A 27,681-nucleotide genomic window follows, 5' to 3' on the forward strand; every position below is an offset into this window, starting at 1 on the left:
CGTTGGTCAAAACCACAATTCTGGTTACACCACCACGTCTCGTCAGCTCTTCTGTTCTGAATTAATTCAATGCGACAGAAAACCGCTTGGTCACGTAATTCTTGTTTGCCCACATCTGATTAGTGGTAGATAAGTGATAAGTGGTCGTGCCGGCAGGTGATATAAGCAACAATGATATTGATTTTATTTGTTCAGTGTGTAGCCGTGGCTTTAACCATGGCAGACCAAAACGTCGCTCAGGTAAGTTGTACAGGGACTTACTGCAACGCATTTCTGGTTGTTAACATTTTTAGAACTTCATCTCGGAAGATATAGTCGGCGACACCATTGATACAGCCCCAGCTGCCTTCATCACCGTAACTTACCCTGGCAACAAACAAGTGCGATTCAACGAACTCACCCCCACTGATGTCAGGCCAGCGCAGCCCGAAGTGACTTGGACTGCCGATCCCGACAAATACTACACTTTGAGCATGGTGGACCCTGACGCCCCAAGCAGAACTACTCCCACTTTTAGGGAAATTAACCACTGGCTAGTAGTAAACATAAAAGAAAACGACTTATCCAGCGGGCAAACTCTGACCTCCTACAGGGGCTCTGGGCCTCCCAAGGGATCGGGGCTTCATAGGTACATCTTCCTGGTGTACCTGCAGCAAGGTGTCATCAACGTGACGGAGCCCAATTTGGAGGCCGACAGGCGCAACTTTTCGATCAGGAAGTTCGCCCAGAAGTACAACTTGGGCAGCCCGATTGCCGGCAACTTTTATCAGGCCCAGTGGGACTCTTCGGTGCCCGAGAGGAAAGCGTGAAGGATTCTTTTAAATTGCTCGTTCTAATCATCAGCATTGATACGATGGTAACTCGACACCTCAATAAAGTTTCGATATCTTGAAAGAAATAAGGAAGCGAGGGTTTTTCACACGCTCATAATTCAGCCTTTTCCCACGCTAAACAAATTTAAATTTCGCATTTTAAAAGATAGTAATTTGAGCTTAAATGTGGGAAGTTTTTAGGAACAATAGTATTATTTTTTATAATCGCTTTCCTGCTGTATATTAATTAGCTGCTCCCGTTCCCATACTTTGAGAGATGAAAGATACTTCATTAAGAAGCATGAGAAAACAAAATAATGAATGTTTTACCTAGAAAACAATTAATCGCGGTTTGACCCATTTTTTACTCACCTTAACACAGGAGGGAAAAGAAACACTGAAAGCTCTTCGAAGCAACAATATCAAATAAATAGATATATTTATGAGACAATGTCCTTGAGGGTTTTCTGAGACACAACTCGGCTCACGCGCACACAAAAATCGCCGATACTCACAAGACAATATCGGGAGAACGAGAAGGAAACCTAAAACCTTATTTACAAATTTATAAACTAAGTGCAGTTCTCCCCGCTTACACTCATAAACACTCTCTTACGTACCATGATTTTGACCACTTCAAATTGACCTTTTAAACGCGATTAGAGTTCAATTGAAATCAAATTGTTTCCGAGCCAAATCAACTACAGGAGAATTATCTACAAGGTGTTCGTTTATGGATAATTTTTTTTAGGAATGTCATGCTCACTCGAAACTCCCCTTAAAATGATCGTTTTTTACTTAAATTTCAATCTAATCCCTTCTGTCTCAATTTTCCGACCCAACTAAAGTCAGTAAAGACAAGAAACGCAATAAACAAACTTTTAAATAATTTCAGTTTACAGTTCTACTAGAGACGGGTTCGCATAAATGCAGCCATTAATTTGCTAGTGTTTTAAATGCCCAAGTGTCCAGAGTCCCTAACAATTTAACATACTCAGTTTCTTTCTAAACCTTCCTTGGCCTTCTCGAAAACGTCATGGCGAGTTCGTATACATCCGCTTAATTTAAATCGGTCAGAAAGCGTTGTCATTGGTTCTCGAGCTTATGACAAGCTACGGCAGTGCCTGAATGCACGTGCGAGAACGCCCGAAGGGATTGCTCTGAGGGCAATATCGAACTTGCCTATTAAATAATTTAGAGGCAAGGCAAACTGCGGGCAAAGTTTCCTCTTAACGAAGGAGTAAAGTCAAATTTCGCAATTTGAGAGGCCTCAAAGAATTTCAGTCTTAAAAAGTATCTCGTTCTCGCAGTTTTGGACTGAAAACTATTAAACTCTATCTTGTGGAAAAGGGAAATACCCTCCAAATACTGAACCATCTCAGCCCAAACTTCCAAAATTATAGGCAACAATTACAATTATTATAGATCTAAAAATGATACGGAAACACGTAATCAAACTTAACCTCTGATATCTTTGCACTCGACTTTGGCCACTCAACTCACGCAACTCTGCTATTATAAACAACACGTTTCCAGCTTAAATATCCTCCCTAATTGACTATAATTCACTCAGAATTAAACAATCATCATCCATTGCAACAAAACAGTACCTTTCTCGCACTCAACCAATCAATGCAAATTCCACGCAGTCTCGCTGATGGTGGCCTGGTTCTGCGCCTGCACAGCAACAGTGCCGGCCCTTTGGTTCTGCCTCATGACCTCATCTGCAGGTGGACAATGAGGTCTCGGCCCCGGTTCCGGAGTATAAGTGAACGTTAATCCCGTGGCGTATATAATACCATCGTTGCGGACTAGGGAGACTGGTACTTGCGTGGGTTGTCTGACCTGATGAATGCCGAAATATGGATATATAATAACTTCTTTTTATCTTGTTTTTCATTTTTCGTACCCACAACCACTCTCCCCTGAATTGGGAGATATCAGGAACAACGCACAGCATGCTCTCTTGGCATCGGTACATCGTTTCGGCCTCAACATCTCCAAACCACACTTGTAATGATGGAGAGAAGTTGTCTCCTGTGAGTTCCAACATTGCAACATCACCGCCTCCGTTCAAATGCAGGCTATGCACTATGGGCACAGGAGTTACTGGAGATCTGCAGAGTTAAAAGTGGAGCTTTGTAACAGGAGGCAGAAATAATTGTTGAATGATATCAAAAAGAAGCCAAAATAGCATACTAACAAAACCAGAAATTCCACTTAGGTTCAGAAAAAAATCAATTTTTTAAGAGTTTTCGTTGCTATTGCATTCACCATTTTGTCAACATTAGTACATATCAAATCAGATTTATTAATATGTTAAACCTTCATAAAAGTTACACGTTTCAGCCTCTCTTTTGGAGCATTCGTATCAGAATATGACCTATCTATAAAGGAAATTTCACTCACTACCTACATAAAACAAAATTCACACCTTCCCTAATTTGCAATTCAAAACCAATACTCAACAATCAGCAGATACTACGTTCTTCCATCATCTTACCTAACAGGTCCCATGCCTTCATAAAACTGATATTCTGCCTTATCTGTCGATATGATGGTCCAACAAGCACCGTCATTGATCATCTCCTTGTTAGGCTCTTTAGGACAGGGAGTAGCTTGAAACTGGATTATCCTCTCCTGGGAGAGACAGAGGTACATGCGTTCCGTATCCTTCATGTAAAAGGCACATTTGTGGAGTTGGGACACTGGATCGTCAGCTTCGAGGAGCGCCTGTTGCTTGTCAACCTGCAATGTAGAGTAAACAAGGTAGAAAATGCTTGAAGATCAGTAAAGAGGATAGTTTTTGTGTGTTGTTTGTAAAATTATACAAGGATCCCAAATTTGGGAAGGTTTAATGAGATAATTCTTTCTCAGTAATGTTTTCAATGATGTTTCAAATTGTATTTGGGGCATCCTGTATACAAAAAAATGTCTGCTATGAAAGTTCAGACTTTTAATGAAGAAATACCTCTGCAAACTTACCTTTCTTATAATTAATCGTGGCAATGCCATACCCGTAACAGAACACACCAACTTCACAGTAGCTCCATAATGTATGTAACCATCTCTAACTTGAAACTCTTCACTCTCTGACTCATTATCATCCAATAAATGTATGGTAAATGCCCCCCATTGTGTGGAGCTGGCATGAAAGTGCCCATTTTCCACATGCAAATACCTAGTCGAAACAGTCTGAGATCTTAACCTATTAAATAAAGCCACTTTAGTACCACTAGCTATACATAAATCGGCGTTTTTGAGACTTTGCTTCTTCTTAGAAGGCTTTGATATCACTTTAATCCGTTTACTGTGAAACACTCCAATATCATGCCCGGAACCGTAAAACATTTTCACTGACAACATAAAATGTTTCCTTTTGTCTGAGTCTGATATGTAAAGGGTTTTGGCTGCACAGTACTGTTTGCCATTGTTAAGATCTAATTGCTGCATGTCCTGATCCGAATTGCCAATACCAATAAAAGCACAAAGTTGGGATGCTTGCTCAGATTCCCCTTCACGCAGCATTTGCTCTTGCCTTAATCTCCAGCCATCCCCAAAGAGATATATACAAGGAGGCGGGCAGAAAAATCTCTTCTCGTTACCATAGGATTTTTGAGCAACTTTTGCATGAAGAATGACTATGACCATGTCAGACCTTTCTCGCAGATACTTCTCCATTGCTTCCCTAGTTAGTCTTCGGTCTTCCCCTCGATATCCCCCAGGTACGACTGCTCCTGAGAATCGGGGATACATTGCCCCATGTTGAGGTGGTGGTGTCGGAGGGGCTTGTGCATGGGCAATGCCTGGCAAGCCATACTGATGCGGCATGATGCTGAGTGCTTTCCTAAATAACCCCACTGCAATTTGAGAGGTTCACAGGCATTGCAGGGCAAAGAAACGGCTTCAGCCCCTGTGGTTGTTCACTCATTATTACACAGAAACTTTCTCTTTAAACTGGATATTTCGAGCACTTGATCCATTCACGGCGGACACATTACGAGACTAGAAATGAACCTCCGTAAGCTGCTACTGCACTGCAAGACGTGAGAACCAAAGGCTGTTTATTTCCCCTTCTTTTTTTACGTCCATCACTCCAGTTCTCATATTTCTCTCCGCTTGGTTTGAAAAACACCTGTTTACCACTTCATTTTTCCGACAGTCCTGCCAACCACTGACCGTAGATAATCCGGCGTGTTTTTTGCCATTTTCTATCCTAGAGAGTCCAGAAAATGCTGAATTATGTAGTTTGCTTATGGTAAAAGTCTTTTGGGGAGATTTGGTAATTTTCAAGCAATGAAATGCATTTAGAGAGGATCTAAATAAAGATTTACATTAAATTTTTTCGCTGCGCCATTGGCAGTCTTGACGATTAAAATTGAAACGTCAATGACGTTATGTCTTCCCTTCGATCCAATATTATGCTCTACGAGGGGCGTCTGAATTGTATAATTGTGTTCCGAGTTCTGATAGGACTGTAACAAATTGTAAAAAAAAAACATTAAATTGTTATTAAAATATTACAGTACAGAGTGTCTCAAATTTTTACTTGCAGACCTAGAGTATTAAAGCCCGAGACATCGGAAAACTAAATTATTTAAAATGAATTGCACGGCTAAGTTTTATTTTTTTATTTAATATTAATGTAAATAAATGAAAAACAGGAATGGTTTAAATAATTTTTGTTTATCAAAAATTTAAGTACTAAACCACTGTTAAATTTGAACTAAGGTGTTGGAGGACAAGGCCGTCAAATTGGTACCATTCTGTAAACCGCTCGAAATAAATAATAATTTCGGTCCGTTCCATCCACCCACTTTTTCCCACACCCAGATTTTCCCACGACCTAGAGTCATAACCTCATATCCTTTTGGTGCGCGTTGCCAAGCTATCGCGAAGAAAACCATTATATCACATAACATATATTTCGTTTACTTTATCACGTTTTTCCATATTTCGCACTAATAAACAATTAATAAATTTAGCATTTCTGAAACAGCAGACTTTTTTATGCCCTTTTTTCTTAATGCTACATGCTAGACTTATCAAATATACACTTATATTACGGAATTCTAAAGAATTTTCAGAAAAATAGGCAACAATGCTATTTAAAATTCAGCCACAGCACAAGGCCCAGTGGTAATCTTCATCTTCGTGGAGCCGTTCGGCGGTGCCGTCGCCGGCAACTTGTGAAAGGGAGCGTGGGAAAACGTTTATACGAGGGCTGTTTACTTTAATTAGTTTATTTCCTTTTTTAATTGGTTTATCATCAATTCCGTTGGAAGTTTTATTGTATTTTAATTGAAATATAATCCCACGAGGGCAAAAAGTCTGGGTCAGATTAGGGAAAAAAGTTTCAGATGATGCGAATTAAAATTACCCACACAAAACAATTTCATTGAAATAGTAATCTTTAGTGTTACTACATATTAATCGCACCTCGTATATAAAAGGCATCCGATGTATGTGTGGTGCACGTACATCGGATGCATCGTAAAACTATACATAGCTTGACTAGAAAAGTTGGCAACTCTGTAGTTGCAAAAGGGCATTGAATCTGACCATCTAACACTTCTGAAATATATGTATTTTCACTGTGTTTTTGAATTTATGTTTTTGTTTGTGCGCTAATTAACCAAACATGCACCTATCATTAAAGAAAATTAAACTGAGGTAAATACTATTCGTCAAAATTGAATGAGAACAGCAACTTTTCAAAAAATTGATAATTAATTGCACCCCAGCGGCCATATTAAATGGTCTTGTCACATATCAATTCTCGTTGGCTGATCGACACAATCTATAACATAACCTAAAGAAACAAAATAAAAAAAATTAAGTATTGTTTTTAATTTAATTGTAGTTTTTAACGTTATTATTAGTGTTTTAAGGTAACATTACTAATAACCATGGGTGTCCATGGTCTCTGGAGATTGATCGAACCTTCCGGCAAACCAGTTCCACTCGAAACCTTGGAAAACAAGGTTTTAGCTGTCGGTATCCTTTCTCCAATACAAACCCCAGAAATCTTCTTGACCAATTAGTTTTCCTTAAGAATTCTTCTTCAGATGTCTCCATCTGGCTGCACCAAGCCGTTAAGGGTTTCCAGGACGCCAAAGGCGCTTCACTGCCCAATGCCCACTTACTTGGCATATACCACAGAGTTTGTAAGCTTTTATATTTCAAAATCAAACCTGTGTTTGTATTTGATGGAGGCGTTCCTGCTCTCAAAAAACATATCATCGTAAGTTTCCCTTATCAACAACAATTTTGAAGTCATATTGCCAATTCCAGACAAAAAGAACACAATCAAAGCTGCGCAACATATCAGATGCAGACAAAATCCAAAGACAGCTTCTCAACACTTTATTAAAGCACACTGCTGTCAGTAAAGTGCTTGCTGAAAAAATTGAAGCCTCAATTACAAGCATTCCTAAAACCTCTGCTCGTTCCAAAAATGATGACATGTATCATTTACCCTCAATTACTGAACTTCCTTTCTCAAGCTCAGATGAAGAATCATACACAGAAAGCAGCACTGATTCAAGTCCAATGAAAAATTGGGATTTGCACACTATTGACATGAATAGTGTTCATTTTAAATCACTACCAGTGGACGTGAGGCACGAGATATTGACTGATTTGAAGGAAACAAGGAAACAGTCTTCTTGGGGTAAGAAGAAATGGTTGTGCAAAGAAATATATGGAAATTATTCTGTCAGATTTATGTTTTTTAATGTAATTAATGAGGTAAATTTCAGAGAATATTCCCTTTGCCTTTAGGCCTTTTAGAAAACATGATTTGTATCAAATTGATCCATATCAACTGATTTTTGGGTGGATCCCTGATCATGCCAGCCAATCTAATTGGTTGAAAAGGGATCAATCCAATCTATATAGATGATCATTCTTACAAAGGCCTTTTACCTTTATAGGCCGCCTGCATGAAATGCCCAAAGTAAGTGACGATTTTTCGGATTATCAAATGCAAAGGCTGCTCAAAAGGCAGTCAGTTCAAATAGCTCTTGAGGAGGCAGAAAAAGAAATGGGTGGCAAATCCTTGAGCTTGGCAGAACTGGAATTGATGCTGAAAGACCAGGGCGTCCTCAATGCACAGAGCGTTGGAAATAGGATCGCTTCAGATGAAAATAAACAGTAGGGCATCTGCAAGTTCTTCCATTAGCTTTCTTTACTTAAATCCATTATAGATATTTACTAGTAAAGGATGTGAAGAAGGCCCTAGAAGAAGCAAGACAGAAGGAAAAAGAAAGTCTCCCTGTGGAAGAAAGTGATGAAGTTCCAAATCTACCAGACTCGTCAAAGAACAAAGCTGATTTAGAATATGAAAATGATCTTCAAAAGGCCATAGCTCTGAGTTTGGAATGTAAACCAGCCATTCCCAGTGAAGACTTATCTCAAGAATCCAAAGAGCTTGCAGAAGCTTCATTCCTAGAAAATTTCAACAACTCTGATTTTGCTTCAAGTTCAAGTAGTGAGGATGAAGTTCCACTGAAACCCTCTAAAACAAGCTTAACTAAGTTATCCTCAGTTAAGAATTATATGTTGGAATATAGTGGACTTACCCCAAATGAAATATCTAACATTATGGGGAATAAATCTGGGACCAAAGCAAAGTCCAAGACCTTGAACCTTAAGGGACCGAATTTAGCCTCAATACCAGAGATTTGTGATTCAACTGCAGAGAACCTTGATGAAAGTGAAACAGTATTAGAAAGTGCAGTGGAAATTATGAGTTCAAGTGATTCGGAAAATGAAGACGATTCTCGGGAGAAAGTGGTGGTAATTGATCCAAATCAGAGTTATAATGAGGAAGATGACTTGTTTGCTGACGTTTTCAACAATGGCTCCATAAAAGATGTGATGGGAGATACACGTGCCTCATCTTCAGATCGCATAAACGTGTCAGATAATAATGAAAATAGCACTGATTTAACGCTTGAAAAAAACACTACAACAGAGTTCAAAGAAATCGATTCTGGACGGAATGGTGAAAGAAATGCTAATAAGTCCATTAGTTCAAGTTTAACATCAGCAACAGAAGCGAAGCTTCCAGACTCAACCTCCAAGTGTCAAACAGACGAACATCTTAAAAAAATCAATGCAGAGTCGGCTGGAGACTTATGTGAAGCTGAAGCAATAAGGAAAAGTCCTACTTTAACTGAAGGCGAATTAATGCAATTGAAAAGCCAGTTACAGAGGGATAAAGTGGATTTGCTAACTGAGAGATTGACAAAGGAGAGAGTGGCTGAGAATATTACAGATCAGATGTATCAAGAAGCACAGGTAAGTTTCTTCACAATTGGAGATTTCTATTGAGTGTGAACCACCATCCTGTTCCAATTGATTATTGGTAAAAGTTCAAGTTTTAATTGCAGTCATTTTTCCAGGAATTACTAGAACTCTTTGGGGTACCTTATGTAGTGGCCCCAATGGAAGCCGAAGCTCAATGCGCATTCCTCGATGCCGTAGACCTGACAGACGGTACCATAACCGACGACAGCGACATATGGTTGTTTGGCGGTCAAACAGTCTACAAGAACTTCTTCAATCAAAGCAAATATGTAATGGAATTTAGAGCCAAGAACATCGAGCACCATTTCAAGTTGCCCAGAGAGCAAATGGTGCTTTTGGCCTTATTAGTCGGAAGCGACTACACAGTAGGGCTGCAAGGAGTAGGCCCTGTAACGGCCATGGAGATTTTAGCCGCCTTTCCCCCAGGGAAAAAAGAAGTTAACCTATGTAATATATCTCAGGGAGATTTAATATCCGGTTAGTATCGACATAAAATATTTCAATTACAAATTAAAAGAAGTTAAACACATATTCAGACGTAAATTATTGTTTTACACTTCAAATATCCAGGTCTCAAGGAATTTCGATCGTGGTTCACGAAAGGGAAATCTCCAGGACCAGGCCGATCATCATTGAAAGGCAAGTTAAAGAACTTAACATTCACAGAAAACTTTCCCAATTTGCAAGTAGTGAACGCTTACTTAGACCCTCAAGTTGAGACAAGCAAAGAAGCCTTCTCTTGGGGCGCGCCCAATGCTGCTGCTTTAACCGAATTCGCTCGCGAAAAGTTCGGTTGGACCAAACTCAAAACCGAGGAGATTTTAAACCCAGTACTCAAGAAGTTCCATGAGATTAAGCACCAGAAAAGCATTAGAGATTTTTTTAAAACGCAGTTTAAGGTGCATTCGGGCGAAACCGAAAAAAAAATGAGTAAACGCGTGAAGTCTGCGATAAGTAACATGGGGAAAGATCCTTCTGAGGTTGTAGTCAATGAGGTGCAAGACGCTTTAAAGAAACCTAGAACTAAACGAGCGGGTAAAAAGAGCAGGGAAATTATGGCTCCCGAATTTAAGAAGAGCAGAGAAGATTTAAGTGTAAAGTGTACAGATGCAAAACCTTCAAAGACTGTTAAAAAAATCAAGTTAAACAAGTCAAAAACCTCGGCTGAACCACTGCCGGGTTCTAGTGAAATGTCCAATCTTGAAGAAGAGAAGAAACAGTCAGATTTGGCTGAAGATGTGACCGAGAAAATAAATGCTATAAGGAGACGGCGAAAAATCAAGGAAGCTAAAACAGCGGTGGAAATAAAGAAGTCAAAACATGATAAAGATAAAAATAAGCTTCTCAATGAGGTGGATTTACTACCGCACGAGCTGCAAGTAGACGAGGAAGTCAACTTACTGGCAGGAGTAGTAACACAGTCGGAGCGAAAAATTGAGGAAATTAATACGACCATTGAAAAGAAGTTAAAGAGCGTCGAAGCTGAGGTAGGTGATTTGTGAAACAATATTTAGTCTGTTTAACCATTAAATTATTCATATATATTCAATTATATGATTCATAAAATATTCAATATTAATTTCACCTTTTAGTGTCTTAAAAACCCACCCAGTTCATCAGGTCAGGCTACAAGGAACTACAGACCAGAAAATCGCCCAACCAGAATCTTCCGTAAAGAGAGTATACCTCAAAAAGATAGAGACCAAAGTCTCTTACTGAGGAACAAACTGAAAGCTATAGAGACTTTTAGGAAAGGAAAACATGGACCTGGTTTCGTCCTCAGGAGAGAGAGAAAGAGGAGATTAGCCAAGGAAGACGCTGAGTTGTCGGAGAGCAGCGATGAATGAACTTTTTTAGGAAAAATGCTATTTTTTACGCAGTTCTTTGTATCTAAATTTTACTTATTTTTAGTCTGGCTGTTAAACGTATATCATCTAAATACATTTTAAATGTTACTCGTTAAATTACCTAACCATTTCAGCAAAAGAGGCAATTTCCGACTGTTTCAAAGTAAAACTTACACGGGCACGCAAACAAAACTTTAATCTTCACCGGCTTAAAATTTTCCATGAAAAAAATATAAATAATACAATAAATTGAACGAGCCTTGAAATATCCGTAAACGTAAACGTTCCCGTTACTTGACCAAAAGTTCCCCTGTCATAATTTCCACTACCATTTTCTTGCGCAAATAGGGCATGTCTTTCTGCTTGAAGGTAATCTTGGCATTTCGAGTGATAAATTCCGCGAAGGTACAGGAGAACATGCCGCAGTCGCTGCCGTTCATCTGCTGCGGAATGTCGTCCATGTTCACCAAGGAAAAATCGCTAGTGTCATACCTGGTCTTCTTCTTGTCCATGTGCTCAGATTCCAAATAATACCTTAACGCTTCCAGGCATTTGGTGTTGGGGCTTCCCATACTGTCGTAATACCTAAACAGACTCTTTAGCTCGTCATACAACAAACATCCCCAAAATACTACCTAATAGACTTATCCCTGAAGTCGATGATGGCCATGCACCAATGCATGCCTAAATGAATGGGGACGCAAACAAGATCATAGGAAAACAGATCAACTCTCTTGGTCCAACGTCGCAAAGACTGCGCTCCGTCTTTGATCAATTTCATATAGAAGAAGGTATTGAAAGCATAGGCATTGGGCCACTTGGAATCCTTTCCTCTCTCAATAATCAAATTCATATAAAAGTTAATTACCTCATCATTAAGCCAGTTCAACCCAGCTAAAGTCATAAGGTCTCTCCTTGTTATGTTCAAATTGAATTTGCGAGCCAAAACCTCTTTAGGATCTCCTCTGAAGGCTATTTGGGCCATATAGACCTGATCTTGTGTTAGTTCGGGTAATTCAGCATCAGTTTCCAATTCTATTTCAGGTAGAATTAAGTCTTTAAGCTGCAGGCAGTCGTTGACCTTTCGCCTGAGTAGTTCTATGTTTATTTCCTTGTTCAGTTCTTCATTTTGCTTAGAGTATTGCCGGATATTGTCGATTTCGCGTTGTCGTTCTTGGACGAATTGTTTGTGACGTTCCACCCTGCAATTTCCAATGCATATATTAATGAATTTAATGGACAACCACTGATTTTATCACAGTGTTAAGATGTAAAGACTTATTTGTGTTTACTAAATATGTAATACAGAAATGAAGTAACATTTGCACTCACGTTTCCGCCAACCAATCTTTCTTAGTCACTACAGACGTATCCACAATTGTCTTCAAACTATTAACAGGATCAACCTTAATGTCTGGCTTAGGAGATGGAGGACTAACAAAGACCACACTGTCCTCCGAATCAGAGTCCTTCACCACTACAGCATCATTTTCCAGGCTGTCTAGAACCTTCACAATCCTCTCTTTAGTTGATTCTTTTGGCCTGTCTTGAGACTTATTTGAGCCAGGTGACTTCTTATCATTGCTGTTGGTGAAATCAAAATTTTTGAAAATTTTTCCTATGGGTGTTAGGTAAATGGAAGATTCATTATTTGACTGTTCCAGCAGTTTTTTGTATTTCATTTTGTGGTCGAGTCTAAAGGAGTAATCTAAAGAGGGAGATTTTCGATGTTCAGTCCTGTTTTTAGATTTGGATAGATTATGGATGCCTAAAAAATGTGCTAGTATGTATAGATTGAAAACAAAAAAGAAATCCCATACCTATGTCAAACAAAGGCTTGTCAGTGCTGGTACTTGCTTTGAAGCCTTCTAAATTTAACTGTTTCTCTTTGGGAGACTTTATGGTTTTCACTAGAATTACATCATCATCCTGATTTTCAAGCCCTTTCTTAATGGGCAATTTCTTTTCTGTAGGTGTTGATGTATATTTCTTAAAGCTACTTCGAAAGTCTCCTCTGTTAATTGAGTTTCTCTTTCTCACTTCAATGACATCATCGTCATCATCAATGACAACTACATCTTCAGGCTTTAGAGGTCTCATTGGTTCTCTTCCACTTAGCCGAAAAGAGGTTTTAATTGGGTCTGCTCTTCTCGTCAGCAATGAACTTAACTCTAAAATAACACAAGGTTTTTCATAATTTGACATTCATGATTAGTCTACTGAATCTCCCTCACCATCAGATTCCCGCTCGATGTGGCTAATATTAGCAGGTAATGGTGAAGGATATGGTGAAAACCTGCTTATTTTGGATCGAATAGGAATATCAATGGGCTGTGCACTAAAACAAGTAAACCCTTACAGAGGAAAGCATACAGTTAGAGCTTAAACTTACCGTCGTTTCCGATCTCTCTCTTGTAAAGGGAATTGTGGGAAAGTAAAGAAGCTTTTTATGGAGTCTAATATGCTTCTCAATGATCTTTCCATCATAATCGAATTGTAACTAACGAACCGCTTAAGGCAGCTTTAAGCAAAACAAGGACCAGTTTGGTTTTACATTAGTCTGAAGAGTTTGCAGCAAAGGAAACAAATCTGCTATGGTAGAAATAAAATACTGAATTTCCTGAACTTCCGGAAATTACCAATTTATGTATTTATCTAATGTTTTATTGAAGTATTGTTTAGAGATATGTTGAATATCCAATTTTACCTGTTTTTTTAATGATTTTTTTCTGAGTTTGTTGTTTTAATACGCCATTTACAATGTCCGCCATATTTAATTTTACCAAAAACAATTGATCTGACGTTTGACATTCCGACAATCGCCTAACGTCTAAATCAATTCCGAACGCCCCGAGTACCACGCTTCAAAAGTTGAAAACAAAACCGTGTTCGGACACGTAAACAATGTAAAATAGGAAGCGGGGAATGTTTCTCGACTAAAACCAATAAAAAGGGTTATTTGAATTACTACTGCGATTCAACTAGTAAGATTTTTATTGTACAATTAACTATACCCAATTATAAAAAGGTTGTTCTTACAATAAATCGAATGCACCTTACAAAAATTGGTGAAGTACTGTTGGTATATTGGGTACACAAAACGACCACGTGCAGAGTTCAATTTAAAATTCATTTAACTTAGAAACGCTCATGTTACATGCGGCAAAACAAACCTCTAATAATTTTAAGAAAGATTTAACACATCGAAATATATTCTAAGAAGTTCGTAAAACACGTACGAAAAGCACCAAAGCTAATAACCACAGATAAAAATAAAAGAACCCCATATGGGACACATCTAACGCCCTAAACGGACTACACGTGACTTGACCTAGAGGGCGACAGACATGGCCTTCAGCGATAAAACTCAAATATATTATTCTCTACCTATTAAACCTTAAGCTATCAACAATTCTTGATACATGATCACGAAAATATTTAATGAACACAACATATTAATATATGCCTTACTATAGTATCATATAAAACTATTATACCGTTAATACAAACGGCGTTGACTGATAATATATTATGCCACTTTTTGCGGTAATGATGAATGCTTGGAAATGAGAAGTAAGTGTCAGCTCCGAGGAAAATCGAACTGAAAAAATGGTAAAGTCACGAATTGATACAATCCATCAGAAAATACGTCACAGAGGCCAAACGCAACAGTCTGAATTCTACATTTACTACATGGACTCAAAATAGTTTTTGATAACATCGTAAAATCGATGGCATTTGCATTCGAGTAATTCGCAGATAAAATAAAATCTATAGCAACTGACCAGAGCAAAAAAATTGCATAGAGCAGTTTTTAGGGAGAGTTCGAAGAGCTGCCCTGGCCAGTGCAGCGCTCTATCATATTTACCTACTATCTTAGTTACCACATAGTTAGTTATGTATATGCAAGATACTACATCAATGGACATACTGTATTAGAATACAAAACTAATAACGACTTTTTAATTAATGTTTAAGATTCGGCGATTTTTTACATTGTTGCTAAATGATAAGCATGCATGGCTTATTACCGTATTTCACAAGGAGCTATGAACTGAAATCTAGTTAACTACTATGATGTAGTTCTAGAAACCCCAAGTACTCCGTGAGCTGAGTGCAATATACCAGGGCAGAGTTCGGAGAGCGCTACTTCCGAGCGCGACTCGGTGACAGTACGACATTCAAACTTGATGACGCACTCAGCTTTGACATTAATCAAATTTCGATTTCAAAAATTCTATACAGACCTATTTACATAATAAATTTCCTTGTACTTTGATTACCTAAAAACACATCAGAATCCAGCCCAGAGGCTCAACACAATCGACTCTTACCATTCCAACTATCGTCAGCTGGCAGCGTTCGAGGTCCGTTTCTTGCCCTGTTCCTTCACACTTACCACATCGCTCTTTTTTCCCTTCGTTAAGGCCAACATGGTGACAAGTTTCTTGGGGGAATCTCCCACTATCCAGCCATGCTGCACCGGCCTGTCCTCGTCGTAATCGTCCTCTTCTCTGATGGGCTTAATTTCAATCAAGGACTGCGACTCGTCCTCACTCGAGCTCGACCAGTGATACAAAGGATTGGCGGCGGTCCTCTTTCTCCTGTTAGATGCGGGGTTCGAACTCGAGTTTCCCTCTGGGTTGTTGGAGACTTTCGGTTTTTTTCTCAAGTGTTGGGGCTTCTTTTTGGTTAGTTTGGGTTTGGCAAGGTTCTCTACGGGCGTCGTAACTATTGCAGTTTCTGGTGGGGGTTTAGGTTCCAGTTCTACTGCGCGCTTTACTGAGGGGATCCGATTGTTTTCGAGCATGGCCTCAAAGGCTTCTTCATCAGAGCTCCAATACTCGACCAGAATGTTTTGCTTGCCGCTAGTGCAGGTGCGCTGGCTCTTCCTGCTGGCCACTCCAATGCACTCTTTGAGCTCTAGTTCGAGGTTGATTCCAGAGTCCTCTTCATTGTTTTTTTTGGATCGCTTCTTGGTAGTCTTGCTGATGTTAAATTCATCCCCCGAAGACTCGGAGTTGGCCCTGGCCCTCTTACGCGCCTTCCCCTTAATGGCCCTCTTTTTCCCTTCACTGCTTTTGTTGGCTTTTACCGGAGGTTGTTTATTAACAGTCCCCTTATCCGTCGGCTTCTCACTAATATCTTTCCCTATCAGCCGATCGAAGAGCAAGTTCATCTCCTCTTCAGTCATTTTGGGCTTTTTAGGCAAGTCCTCCAACGGAGGAGGCGGGGGAGGCGGCAGGAAAGGACTTTTAACTCTCTGGCAACTTCGCACGTAATTTTCCACCAACTCCAAATTGTCCATCTCGGGGATTTCCGGGATGTTCCTCAGCTCCGCCTCAACTTCGTCTTCGATCTTGCTCCTGGCAGCGTTTTTGAAGATTTTGCCCATAATTTTGTACTTCTTTTTCGTGATATTCTCCGGGGACGGTTCAGGTTTTTTGGCCGATAAAGCGGAAATTGATGAGGCGCTCGAGAGCGACTTGGCGTCCGCTCCGATGGAATCTGCATAGCCCAAGCTCTCATTGTCGCTCAAGTTCTTCTCATCATTTCCTTGAGCAAACAAATCGGAATGTTCTATGGCGCTCTCATCGAAGTTATAAATATCCTGCTGTTTTTCCGAGGGCGTCAGCTTCTTCTTGTTGATTTTAAACAGCAGATTAATGCCGACTTGAGCCTTCTTCACAGGCTTAGACTTCCTAGTTTTGGTCTTGATGTCCTCCTCCGCAGACAAAGACTTCTTACTTCCATTCAACACGTCAAGATTAATGTCCTCAGTGGGGATGGAGACTTTCAGCCCCTCGTAAACCTTCCTGGCCCCCTTGGTCGCGACCTTAGACCCATCGCTATCCTCCTTCCGCTCTTGAGCCAAATCATTCAAAGACCCTTCAAAGCTGTCGCACATCTTAGAAAGGCCCTGAAACTGGTTACGCAACCCTTGAGTCAACACCTCGCTGAAAGTAATCCCGGCTTCCTCCTTGCTCTTGACCTCTTCAAATGAATAACTCTGGTTTTGCTGGTTCTCGGAGTTCAAGTGCCAGTTCGAAGAGATCGTGTTGGAATTCGAGGCGTCATCGTCAAAGGTGTCTCCTAAAGGAGTGGGAGTCCTAGAGTTGTCCGAGTACTCATGCGCATCTTCTGCGGCCTGCACCAGCTTAGACTCGTCTCCTTTTACATCGTCCACCGGTTTTTTGGAGTAATTGGAATTGGAGACTTCCGAACCGCTCTTCAGGAGGCTGCAACACTCCAAGAACAGTTCCTCGTCCCTATTCAGGATTTTCCTCTTGTTTTGCTCCTCGGTGATTTTTGAGTCCTCAGAAATCTCCTCGTATTGCGAAGGTTTCACGAAATCATCGTGATTGCTCAGCTCATCAGATATGTTCGATATGTTCGAAGTCTCATCCACGGCGAAACTCGTGTTGGCCAAGTTGGTTCCGATGATATTTTCAAGCAGATTAATTTGATTTTCTAATATTGTGGTCTGGGTGAGGGTTGGAGGGAGGTAATGTGAATGGCTCAGTTGATCAGACTCGAAGCTTTTCCTTTCCCCGAGACTTTTGTATCTTCTGCTACCATCTAGTGACTCGTTTCTGTCATTAAAGCCCTCTTTGTCGATCCTCTTGAAGTCGTCAGTAACTGGCTTGTTGAGCACATCACTGATGATGTCCACCAGCTTCAGAGAGTTGCTGTTGGTCAACGCGGGTGATGTTTCTGGAAATTTCATCTCTGAACGATCGCTAGTTTGCAATATGTCAGTGATACTCATGAACTTCCTCAAGTTCTCCCCTTCGGGGGCTTGCGCTATATTCTCTTTTTCAAGCCTCGCCTTTTCCTCCGCCTCCTTGGCCTCCAACTCCGACAACTTAGAAATATGGGTGAGGGTGGTCTTGTGCTTCACCAAGTTCTCCAGTCTGATAAAAGACTTCTTGCAGATCTCGCAGTAGTTTTTCTCCTCCTTCTTTTCAGCTAACGAACTCGTGTCGTTGTTATCGAGCTTGTGGTACTTTTTGTTGATTCCAAAGAAGTCTTTGGTGGAGTTTTCTGGGCTGTCTTCAGTGAACTCGTAGATTTTATTTGCGTATTGGGTCTTTCCGGACTCAGAAAGACTCTCTTGGACATCAAAGTCCCCGTCCGTGAGACCGCGCGAGGCGCTGTTGGAGCTGTCCTCGTTCAAAACCTCAGAGAAGGCACTTATAGGTTTAGAGGTCAACACGCTCTCGTTTTCAAACGAGGATTTTTTCAGAAGATCAAACAGCTCTTCACTGCTTAATTTGGGTTTAGGCTCCGCTTCCAGAGCTTCAGGCTTCTTAGGCGCTTTGTTCTCCTTGCGAGGACGGTTTCTCCTGTTTTCCAGAGCATCGATGATGGGATCGATTAGGTCATTCTCGTTATATGAAGCGACTTTGCGACTGCCTCTTCTGCTTCTTCGAGGCTCGTCAGTTGCGTCCACCGCTGGCGATAGTACTGGTTCTTTCGGGGACTCCTCCACTTCAGAAAACTTACGTTTAATCTTCTTGGTCTTGATTGAGCAGGTTTCGGATTCAGAAAGAACTTCTTCCTGGATGTTTTCCCGTGCCTTAAGCTTAGCAGATCTGGGTTTTCTCTTGGACTCCTTAAAATCCTCCTCTGGTAACCGGGACTTGGCGGAATCGTCGTAGAAATCGTAAATGCCCTCGCTCTCCAAGGATTTGTCGATCTCGTCCAGCACGGGAGCTATGTCCATCTCCGAGTTAGTGATTATTTCTGTTAGCGGGGGAATGTCCTGGAACAGCCCTTCGGAGGTGTTGTTCTTGGTGAAGGTGCTCAAAACGTTCTCCAAATTGCTGATACTCATCTTCTTACTGAGCACCGATTTTTTGTTCGAAGGCTTATCCTTTTCCTTTAGCTTTGATAGAGAACTTTCATCTTGCTTAGATTGGCTTAAATCCTCCTGCTTGGAATCCAAGTAAGTAGGCGCGAAGCTGCTAAACAGCAAGTCTTTAATGTTGAGCTTCGCCAACTCAACTTGTCGCTCTTGAGACTCGGATAAAGCGACTTCCTCTCCATTGTCCGTGGGATTATCTCCTTCTGGCTTAGTTGCAACCAATTGTTCCCTATTCGATGACTCGGAAACCAGTTCGACAGTCTCCTCACCAATCGATTTATCTGTGAGACTATCAACGTCTTCAACTTTATCTCTCAAAAACCTCCTTTTGCGCGATGAGCGCCTGTGTGCAGACTCATCATCTGCGTCAATGATGTTCGCTATATCTAGGTCCATGTTATTTTTCGCTTTCTGACTTCTACGCCTCTTATTGATTTTCTGGAAAACTTCCACCTCTGCCTGGTCGAGTAACGGAAAGGTGTTTACCTCTTCTTCACTTAAACTAGATTTTTCCCCTTCAGGGAGAGCCTTGTTAAGATTCGTTGAAGAAACTAGTGAAGATCCAATTATGTCTTCACAAATATCTTCAACGGATTCCTCTGCATCTTTCTTGATGATTGAACATTCAACAGGGCTAATATCCTCAGCTCCTTCTTTAATTTCACTGACATTAACCAGAGTCTCTTCATTGTAATTAACACTCTTCCTGATCCTTCCATGGTAACGAACTGCTGCTTCCTCTTCTTCTAATGATAACTCCATGACCACACCTGTTTCTTCCTTTGGCGCCTCTGATTGATTAATTTCAACGGTTGGAGCATCCAAAGTGTCTCGATTATCATTAGGATGTATTTCGCTTTCAATACTGCGATGTTTGACCAAATACTCTTCCAATTTCGGATCAATTTGATCAGCATGATGGATGTCCACGACAAGCTTAGGAATTTCGGCAAAATCCCCTACTTTAAACGCCATCAACTCTAACTGTTTTAGCGGAACGATTTCGCAGAGAGGGCTTTCCAGGCTCGTCTTTGCAGGACCGGCCAAGTCGACGTTTTCACTGACCAAATTGTCATCACATGAGGGTGCTTCATTGACAGGACTTAAAAGGATGTTTGTCCCAGAGGAGCCATTCTCAACAACGTTCTTCACAGCAGGCTCTTCCAGGCATTCTGCCATAGGTCCAGATTCTTCACATCCAACTATACCCGAGCTTTCCTGATAGTCTTGGATTTTGTCCACAAATCCTGAGTCTTCCATCGCCCCATTCAAATAGTCCTGTGGCGGGACTGCTTCCACTGGCTCTGTAGCCTTCTTGTTCTTGCGTGTTGATCTCTTACTAGGGGATTTCAATGGTTTCTCAAATAGCTCATTATCCTGAGCCTGAACTGTTTCGAGATCTGTCGCGTCTTGTGGCACTTCTCCTGCTAAATCCATAGAAGAAACGTCTTTAGCTTCAGGACTCTCTTGAATGACTTCGCTGACTCTCTCATGAGCGTCTGTAGCAGGCTTCTTTGGTGTGGACTCTTTCAAGGGAGCCTCAAACTCTTTCGGTGACGCAACCTCTATTACAAGACTTAATGGCAAAGGCTCAATTTTCACTTCAATTGGGGTTGGCTGGTCCAGCAGAGCACTGATCTGCTCATTGTCCCGCTCGATGATGCTGGTGCTCATTGGAATGTCCTCAATCTCCATGTCCATTTCCTCAACCGAGTCGTTCAGCATTTCGACGCTTTTAACCTCGTCAGGTTTGGTTATTTTGCTTAATGCTCCTGAGTCTAAAATATCGTCCGAAACTGAGTCATCCACGATGCTGGTAGGGGGAATTCTCTTGGTTTTCTTGTTGATGACCAGTGCGAAATTCTTAAACAGATCATTCTCGATGTTCTCAATTTTCTTAGAGCTTTTGGACTTGCGCCTGGTCCTTTGGGAGTTCAGAAGCTTCATTGGAGTCTCTTCCATCGCGCAGCTCTTAGCCGCCTCAGCGCTCTCCGCAATGCCCGGCTCCATTAAGGCGAAAATTCCGTTTTTGGCTTGTGCAACCTCAGGGCTCAGTGAGCTGGTCGTGTTCTTATCCCGCAGACGCTTCCTGCCATTCAGCGGTTTTCGCTTCCGTTTTTTCACCGTTTTCAGAGCTTTAACTTTGCTCTGAACATTTTCCTTTAGACTGTCAGTGTTTCCAGTCTCCAGTGTCTCCCCGTTTCGGTCTACTTTCCCGTCTTTGTAGGGCACGTTACCACTAAGGTTGCCCTCGTTGATGTCCAGAGTTTTGAGACTTCCATTGGTATTTTCCTCCTCTTTCGTGTTAACTAGCACCGCTAGCGGGACTTCGTCGTCCGAGTCGCTTATCGGTTTTACTATGGCCTTGTTTTCCATCACTATAGGTTCGTTATGGGTGCTTATTTGAACGTCTAGGTTTAGGGTTCTAATGCCTGGATCCTCGTCTGGGATTTCTTGGATATTTAGGCACCCGTCAATGTCAGTTTCGATTACTTTCTTAGCAATACTGCGTGGTTTCTTTACCTTCGCGATTTTAATCGACTTATCCAAGACATCTACTTCCTGCGACGGAGCCTTGCTGGGAATCATGGATAGAGATTTTTTAAACTCATTCTGCTTGATCTTAGCTATTAGCGGGTCCTCGAAATCTGCCTTTGAAGGCGCGATAATTAGCTTGTCTTTGCCGAATATGATGTTGGTGATCAAATTGTCATCTGAGCGCCTTTTCCTTTTAGATTTCCTGAACTGCTTCAGCTTGACTGGGGCGCTAGCTGAGTTGCTTTCATACCAATCCAAACTGCTGCTTACTACTGAGTCTATGGTTTGCTCCACGTTACTCTTGGAATTATCACAATTCTGCACCACTTGTTGAATAATGCTATCCACGGAAGTCCAGGAAGTCAATAATGGTGGCAAAGCGTCGTTTTTTGCTCTGGTTACCACAGGCTTTTTGCTCAAATCCAATGCTGTTTCCTCGACATTTGGAACTTCTTCGGTCACATTTGTAGCCTCCTCCACACCTGAAAATTCACATGCAGGTTTTCCTGCACTTGCCATCTCTTTAGGCACTCTTTGGGTAAAATTTTCGTTCGGACGGAGTTCTACGCTGGTCGTCGAGGAGGTACTGAACAAACTCTCCAAAGAAGAAGACTTCTTATCGTCCTTTTGCTGCAATTTGCTGGTCAGCATAGCGATACAGTCGTTCAGTCCCCTACTTGGTTTCCTAATTTTTCTTTTCACATTTGGCGAGACTGCGGGTATGTTTTTGGGCTTCACTGAAGTGTCTATGGTTGTACCCTCTAGTTTTTCTAATGAAAGCGGTTTCATCAAGTCGTCATCGAAATTGCCCTTGGCTTGCATGCTCTTCTCTTCATTATTCTCCAAGTTAAATATGGTTTCTGGTATAGGAGGATTCTCCGTGCACTCACCGGCAATAGGGACAAGACTCATTCCGGGTCCTTGAGGAGGTTCCTTGACCTCTGCGGGAACTGCCACTTTTACTGGCTCTTTCTCTTCTAAAAAAGGTTGCAAATCACTATTATTTACACCCTCTAAGAGCTTTGTTGACGACTTCTGCTGTTGAAGTTTCTTGACTTTATTGAAGACGTTCCGAAAGCTGCGTTTAAGTTTGCGCTTTTTCGATTCAACTTCCTCAGAGGCTTCACTCAAAACTGGACTCTCCTTAGCTTTTGATCTGCTGCTTCTCTCGCTCTCCACCACTGCAGTAACAATTTGCTCACCGCGAGAGCTCCTTTTCCTCAAGCTCAACCCCCTGACGAATCCTTTAAGCCCACCTTTCTTGTTCTTTAGATTTCCTAAATGTAAGTTGATGTCATTTTGCTTTTCAGTCAAGACCTCTTCTGACGACTTCTTCACTGATCTTACGCTTTTCTTCTTTACCGGAAAGAAATTTTTTATATTCAAGTGGCTTGTAAGCATGCGTTTTGGTTTCGCTTTGTTCGCATCTGGCGACTGCTCCACTGCAATTAAGTCTTTTTTGGGCAATCTGCGGGCCTTGCGATCCTCCTCTAGGCTGTCTTCCTTGTTATTTGTAAAATTAATTTTGGACTTAACATTGGTTTTCACTATATGCTTCATTTTGCGTTTGACTAATATAGAAGAATTTAAGTCTAAAATCCTACTCGCTAAAACTTTATTAAAACTCCTAAGAGAGCGGCAGTTGCGTTGCTGATTTGCGTTTACTTTACCCGGCTCCAGTTGCGGTTTGTTGCGGATTTTTTTCCCGCATTTCACAGAGGTGGGAGGTTTCTTGTTATTTCCTTTCTTCTTCTTCCTAGATTTGAACAACACGTCGGACAGAGAGACAATACATCTTCGGGAGCGCTTTGCCGGCAAATTCGCCAGCATTCTTTGAATTGTGTCGGCTGTAAAATGGTAAATCGTTAGATTTAATATTCTTACTCGTCGCAATGCTATTACCATCACTGGGTCTTTGCCTAGGACCTTCGACCGGCTTTTTTGAAATTTTCTTCTCTGTGGGTTCAGTCTTACGTTTAGGCTGGATTTTGGGCTCAAAACCTGGAAGATTACGCTGCTTAGAAATCTTTGCTTCAGTTATTAAAATGTCGTAATTTGAGAATAAAAATAACTCTATAAGGTTTTGACGTATGTAACTAGCCTGGCTTCAGGTACCGTCTCCCTTTCCTCAACTCTATTGCGCCTTCACCTTAGTATCAACAATAAAATCTCAAAATATACATACCGCTCCGTTTCCTCCTTGCCTTGGCCCCAAACGGCCTATATTTGTACTTCTTCCTGGCCAATAACCACGTCCAGTCCCCCCCGCATTCCAGCACGTGCCTATGAAGCTCCCCTAATGAATTGCAATTTTTCCCACACTTGGAACATGTCCTGGAATCGCTCCGCTTCCATTGCTTGCAGGGAATAGTCTCCTCGACCACTCCCACTTTTCCCAAACCCGGAATGCTCAGGTGCCTATAAAGCTCGCCTTGATTGCCCACGAATTCGTAATGCTGCACCCACACGCTGGGATGAAACAGGCTCTTGTGGTCGAGCATGTATTTCATGTTAGAGAACTTGCCACCGCAAGCTGCGCATATGTACATTCGGGACCGGGCCCACTCTCCTGTCAGCTCAACGAACTCGTTTTTGGCGCGCACTGAATTGGTTGGTAGCTCGAAGTTTTCGGTTTCTTGCGAAGAGCAGATTAAGGCAATTTTGTCGGATTTATCTATTTCTTCGTGGGTGGAAGAGGTCTTGCGGCGTAAGTCTAGGTAAGCAGGAATCTCCCTTTGGTCAATCACTTTGGTCGAAGACTCCACGGGGTCCTCAACTTCTTTTACGACATCGAACACTTTATTCAGTAATTCATTTATTATTTCCCTAACGTCAGTAAACACTTCTTCGCTGACGTAGTTACCAGACGTAGAAGTTAACTTGTCGAAAGCAGCCTTCTTACTGGCCTCCTCCTTGAGGTCCTCGAACGGGCCCCTCCGGTCCAAAATCTTGTTGAGCTCTTGCTTTTTAAGTTTGTTTTTGTATTCCTCCCCTGAAATATATTCTTGCGTCTCTTTGGCGCTCTTTTTCTTGTCCAGAATGCCCTGCTGTCGCTCTTTGACCACCATCTGTGTCCACATATCCAATTTGCTCAAATCCCTATTTTCCTTTTGCTGCAAGATGCTCGCTTGATATTTCCTTCTAGTGAAGTATTTGTAGTGCACTTCGTCGCTTTTGATTTGAGTTTTCTTCTTCGACGGTTTGGAGCCGTACTCAATTTGGGCCTCGAAATCTTCCCCAAATTGAGGATTTAAGGATATTGAAGGGGCTGGAGTGATGGCGTTAAGCGAAATTTCGCATCCAAAATTGTCTGCATTGGGGTTGGGCAGTTCTTGAGTGACCAGTGTCACTTTCTCGAAATTTGATATTCTACTTTCCGACTCCTCGTTCTTGAACAGTTTACCATCAATGTGATGTAATAGATTCTCTTCAATATTGCACTTGATCCTGTTGAAAAACGCCTTATCAAAAACGTCGTCGAAAGTTAGAGAGCTTATCTTAAGGTTGTCGATGGAATGGTCAGTGATCTTCTTCACCCTATAGAAGCAATCGAATTCCGGATAGGGGTTCACAGAAGAGCTCTTAGGCTTATCTGGACTTTGCTTCGAATTCGAGGCGGCTTCAACTTTGCTTGCACTGGGGATCCTCCTTTCGCGGCGTTTCTTCTTGCTTAGTTCCTGCTCCTTTGCCTGTTGTTGTATCCGCTTGCTGCGCTTCAGGGCTATCTTGGAGGACTTCAACGAGACCTTCTTCGTGCGGACATTCTTTAATTTAGGTTTCTTCTCAGCAAGAACAGGTTCTTCCTTCCTACTCCGCAACTTGCTGCGTGTTAACTTGTGGGGCATCTCACTAGGCTGCGCAGCTACAATTGGAGATGCCGCAGGCAGCACATTATTCTCGACAACATGGTGAGAGGTATAATGATCCGCAAGATGGACCGAGGTGAGGAATCGCTCATTGCAAGGCAGACAGCCGAAGTATTTCGTCGCATGTTCCTGAACTAAATGTTGAAAGAGATCATTTAAGGTATGTTCCGCGGAGTTTAGCTTATCACAATGGTCACACGGTGTGGTACTTAAAGCGTTTTGCCTTCGCGCGCTAACCCGCCTAGCAGATTTCACCGAATGGACGCGTTCCACGTGCTTCTGGCGCAAATTGGCACTAACAAATGTCCTATCACAATACAGACAAAGCAGTTTACGTGTGTTTTTCGTTTTAATCTCGGAACCATCCGCTAAGCACTTGTTCTCCGCATTTTCAGTTTTCTCCGATGGAAAACCCTCTGATGTCGTGTCCTGACCTGCGTTAGAGGGAAATGCGTTTTTCCTCGGCAAAACGCTGTTGATTTCCGTTTTGCTTGGCGTCGGCTCAATCGCTGGCTCCTCGGAGGGGAGATCCTCGTCAGCTGACTTGGAGCTATCGCTCTTACACGCCGCGTCGATGGAGTTCGTCGCTTGTGAGCCCAAAGCGGCGTCGCCGGCTTGCGTGGACCGAATTTTTCCATTTCGATTTCCATCCGCCGAGTCGAATGAACCGCTATTCACCATGCTGAACTCCCAAAGGAATTAATCCTGGTTGAGACCTAAAATAGAAAGAAAACTCAGAAAAAAGGTGACTTAAAGCATAAAATACAATATGGGACATGTGGAGGTACTAATTTGTCTGGTATTTAGTGCTTTAGGCAACTCTTGAATTGGCCAATTTGGGCACTATACAGTGCGTCCAAGCTAAGGGCATCTAGTATGGGGATCCCATGCTAAATGGAGAACTAAGGGGACTCCGAAATACTTTTGTTTCTCAAGAAAGTAGCCAAAGCCTGAAAAAAAACTGCTCTATATCTATCCCCACGAAAAACTTTGGAAAGACATCAAAACTGAAATACCCTGTATACCAAAAAATGTTATTTCACTAAAGAACGAAAAATTCCCCATGTAATTCTAATTTTGAACAATTCAAATTCTGCTTTTGATTGATTTGATGCAAACATTACAGCTATAAGTGTTAGTAACTGAAGCTAGAAGTATGATAGGTGTGTTTGTCAAGGGCTAGGGGTGCACTAAGCTGTGCAGTCAATACTCATGCTCAGCATGATTAGACTTGATCCAAATGTTCAAAATTCTGTGTGGTTCATATGATTGAGGATGGTTCCAGTCAGCCTACAAATCTTCAAAAGAGACCACACGAAATACTTCTGTCCTATTAGTTTCTTCCTATATCTCTTCTGTTAAAGTTTGCTATAGCAGTTTAAAAGTAATGACTGACAATGTTTCATGTTCGGTACCTCCATGACAGTACACCACTTGATAGCCAGACTTGTCACTTTTCTCCATGAAAATTACTGACTCCAACTGCAGCTTAGTGGCAAAACTCTCTTAATATACTGCTCACTATTCTCCTAATGTAGGCAAGTTAACAGAGGTCGAGGTTACTGACAGGATCCTTGCAATTCCTTAGGTACAAACCTTGTGGTATGGACATTTAAAATTTTTGTAAACACTACTGCAGGTATTAGGGTTTCTCAAAAACCATTAGAAAACCATTACCGACGCAAATACTATCATAAATATAAAAATGCCTGCATCAGTCCTACACATGGAAATATCAATAACATCACAAAACCGTGTTCCTGGGTACACGTGACATTTGAGCTTGGACTAATATCAATGGAAATTTCAATAGTTTTCACTTTCAGTGGGGCTACACAGGCCACAAATCCGCGAGAAGTCTATTTAAGCCCTTTGAATAAACCCTGTACACGTTAAAACACATTAAAAGGGCCCTTAAAGTGAAAACTCGGCCATCGATACAAAAATAGTGTCAAGAAACAACTCTTTAGTACAAGCCCCTCTTCACCTTCAGCTGAAGTCTGGGGCAGGAGTTTGTACACACGGAACCTAAAATGAACCCTTCTCCGTTCAACTGAGGGCAAAAGTGCCACATTCAACATGATTTGATGACAAAAATGCATACATACACCCTTCCATCCAAGGACACACGTAACAAAACCACAGAGCAAGGAACTCACCAAAATGAGGTTAATCCAGTTCGAGTTCACCTGAACGTGGTGTCTGGATGGTGCCCCCGAACCCCACACGCACCCAACACACACATTTCGATGGGTTCCACTTAGTTTAAGGTTACTATCAAATCAACAAACAAAAACAACTTTGTTTTAATTTAGGAATAGGGCGAAGCTCTCGCACGTACGCGCACAGCCTTCCACTTCGCTCGCTATATGGCGGACTGCGCACGTGCCGGATCTGTCTCCAGCTGATTAACAACTTCGGAAATTTTGATGTTTTTG

At 41.5% G+C, this 27,681-nt stretch overlaps 5 protein-coding genes across 6 annotated transcripts; 2 read left to right on the forward strand and 3 right to left on the reverse strand.

Moving 5' to 3' along the window:
* Nucleotides 1–131: 131 nt before the first annotated feature.
* Nucleotides 132–1,109, forward strand: LOC136414635 (protein D2-like). The gene is made up of 2 exons (XM_066398785.1): nucleotides 132–240; nucleotides 294–1,109. The coding sequence occupies exons 1-2, from the start codon at nucleotides 172–174 to the stop codon at nucleotides 807–809; spliced, it is 585 nt and encodes a 194-aa protein (XP_066254882.1). The 5' UTR covers nucleotides 132–171; the 3' UTR covers nucleotides 810–1,109.
* A 125-nt stretch (nucleotides 1,110–1,234) lies between these two features.
* Su(H) (recombining binding protein suppressor of hairless) lies at nucleotides 1,235–5,028 on the reverse strand. The gene is made up of 4 exons (XM_066398784.1): nucleotides 3,798–5,028; nucleotides 3,316–3,560; nucleotides 2,722–2,929; nucleotides 1,235–2,657 (listed from the first exon to the last, which is right to left on the reverse strand). The coding sequence occupies exons 1-4, from the start codon at nucleotides 4,641–4,643 to the stop codon at nucleotides 2,442–2,444; spliced, it is 1,515 nt and encodes a 504-aa protein (XP_066254881.1). The 5' UTR covers nucleotides 4,644–5,028; the 3' UTR covers nucleotides 1,235–2,441.
* Nucleotides 5,029–6,640: 1,612 nt separating this feature from the next.
* Nucleotides 6,641–11,110, forward strand: mus201 (rad2 superfamily protein mus201). Its single transcript, XM_066399334.1, has 8 exons — nucleotides 6,641–6,809; nucleotides 6,881–7,056; nucleotides 7,107–7,485; nucleotides 7,748–7,967; nucleotides 8,021–9,116; nucleotides 9,221–9,602; nucleotides 9,696–10,612; nucleotides 10,718–11,110. Exons 1-8 carry the CDS (start codon nucleotides 6,722–6,724, stop codon nucleotides 10,970–10,972), a joined length of 3,513 nt encoding a protein of 1,170 aa, XP_066255431.1. The 5' UTR covers nucleotides 6,641–6,721; the 3' UTR covers nucleotides 10,973–11,110.
* Nucleotides 11,111–11,149: 39 nt separating this feature from the next.
* On the reverse strand, nucleotides 11,150–13,760 carry LOC136414989 (uncharacterized). Its single transcript, XM_066399335.1, has 7 exons — nucleotides 13,680–13,760; nucleotides 13,365–13,564; nucleotides 13,207–13,310; nucleotides 12,793–13,143; nucleotides 12,305–12,740; nucleotides 11,608–12,174; nucleotides 11,150–11,557 (listed from the first exon to the last, which is right to left on the reverse strand). The coding sequence occupies exons 2-7, from the start codon at nucleotides 13,457–13,459 to the stop codon at nucleotides 11,263–11,265; spliced, it is 1,848 nt and encodes a 615-aa protein (XP_066255432.1). The 5' UTR covers nucleotides 13,460–13,564; nucleotides 13,680–13,760; the 3' UTR covers nucleotides 11,150–11,262.
* A 188-nt stretch (nucleotides 13,761–13,948) lies between these two features.
* On the reverse strand, nucleotides 13,949–27,629 carry LOC136414896 (titin homolog). Of its 2 annotated transcripts, XM_066399179.1 has the most exons (5): nucleotides 27,403–27,629; nucleotides 23,563–25,959; nucleotides 23,280–23,378; nucleotides 15,307–23,224; nucleotides 13,949–15,255 (listed from the first exon to the last, which is right to left on the reverse strand). In XM_066399179.1, the coding sequence occupies exons 2-4, from the start codon at nucleotides 25,922–25,924 to the stop codon at nucleotides 15,321–15,323; spliced, it is 10,365 nt and encodes a 3,454-aa protein (XP_066255276.1). In that variant the 5' UTR covers nucleotides 25,925–25,959; nucleotides 27,403–27,629; the 3' UTR covers nucleotides 13,949–15,255; nucleotides 15,307–15,320. The 2 variants fall into 2 exon arrangements, with proteins under 2 accessions (XP_066255276.1, XP_066255275.1); XM_066399178.1 differs by having other exon boundaries at nucleotides 13,949–23,224.
* Nucleotides 27,630–27,681: the final 52 nt, after the last annotated feature.

Source organism: Euwallacea similis, chromosome 18 (assembly GCF_039881205.1).
Source record: "Euwallacea similis isolate ESF13 chromosome 18, ESF131.1, whole genome shotgun sequence".
NCBI lineage: Eukaryota > Metazoa > Arthropoda > Insecta > Coleoptera > Curculionidae > Euwallacea > Euwallacea similis.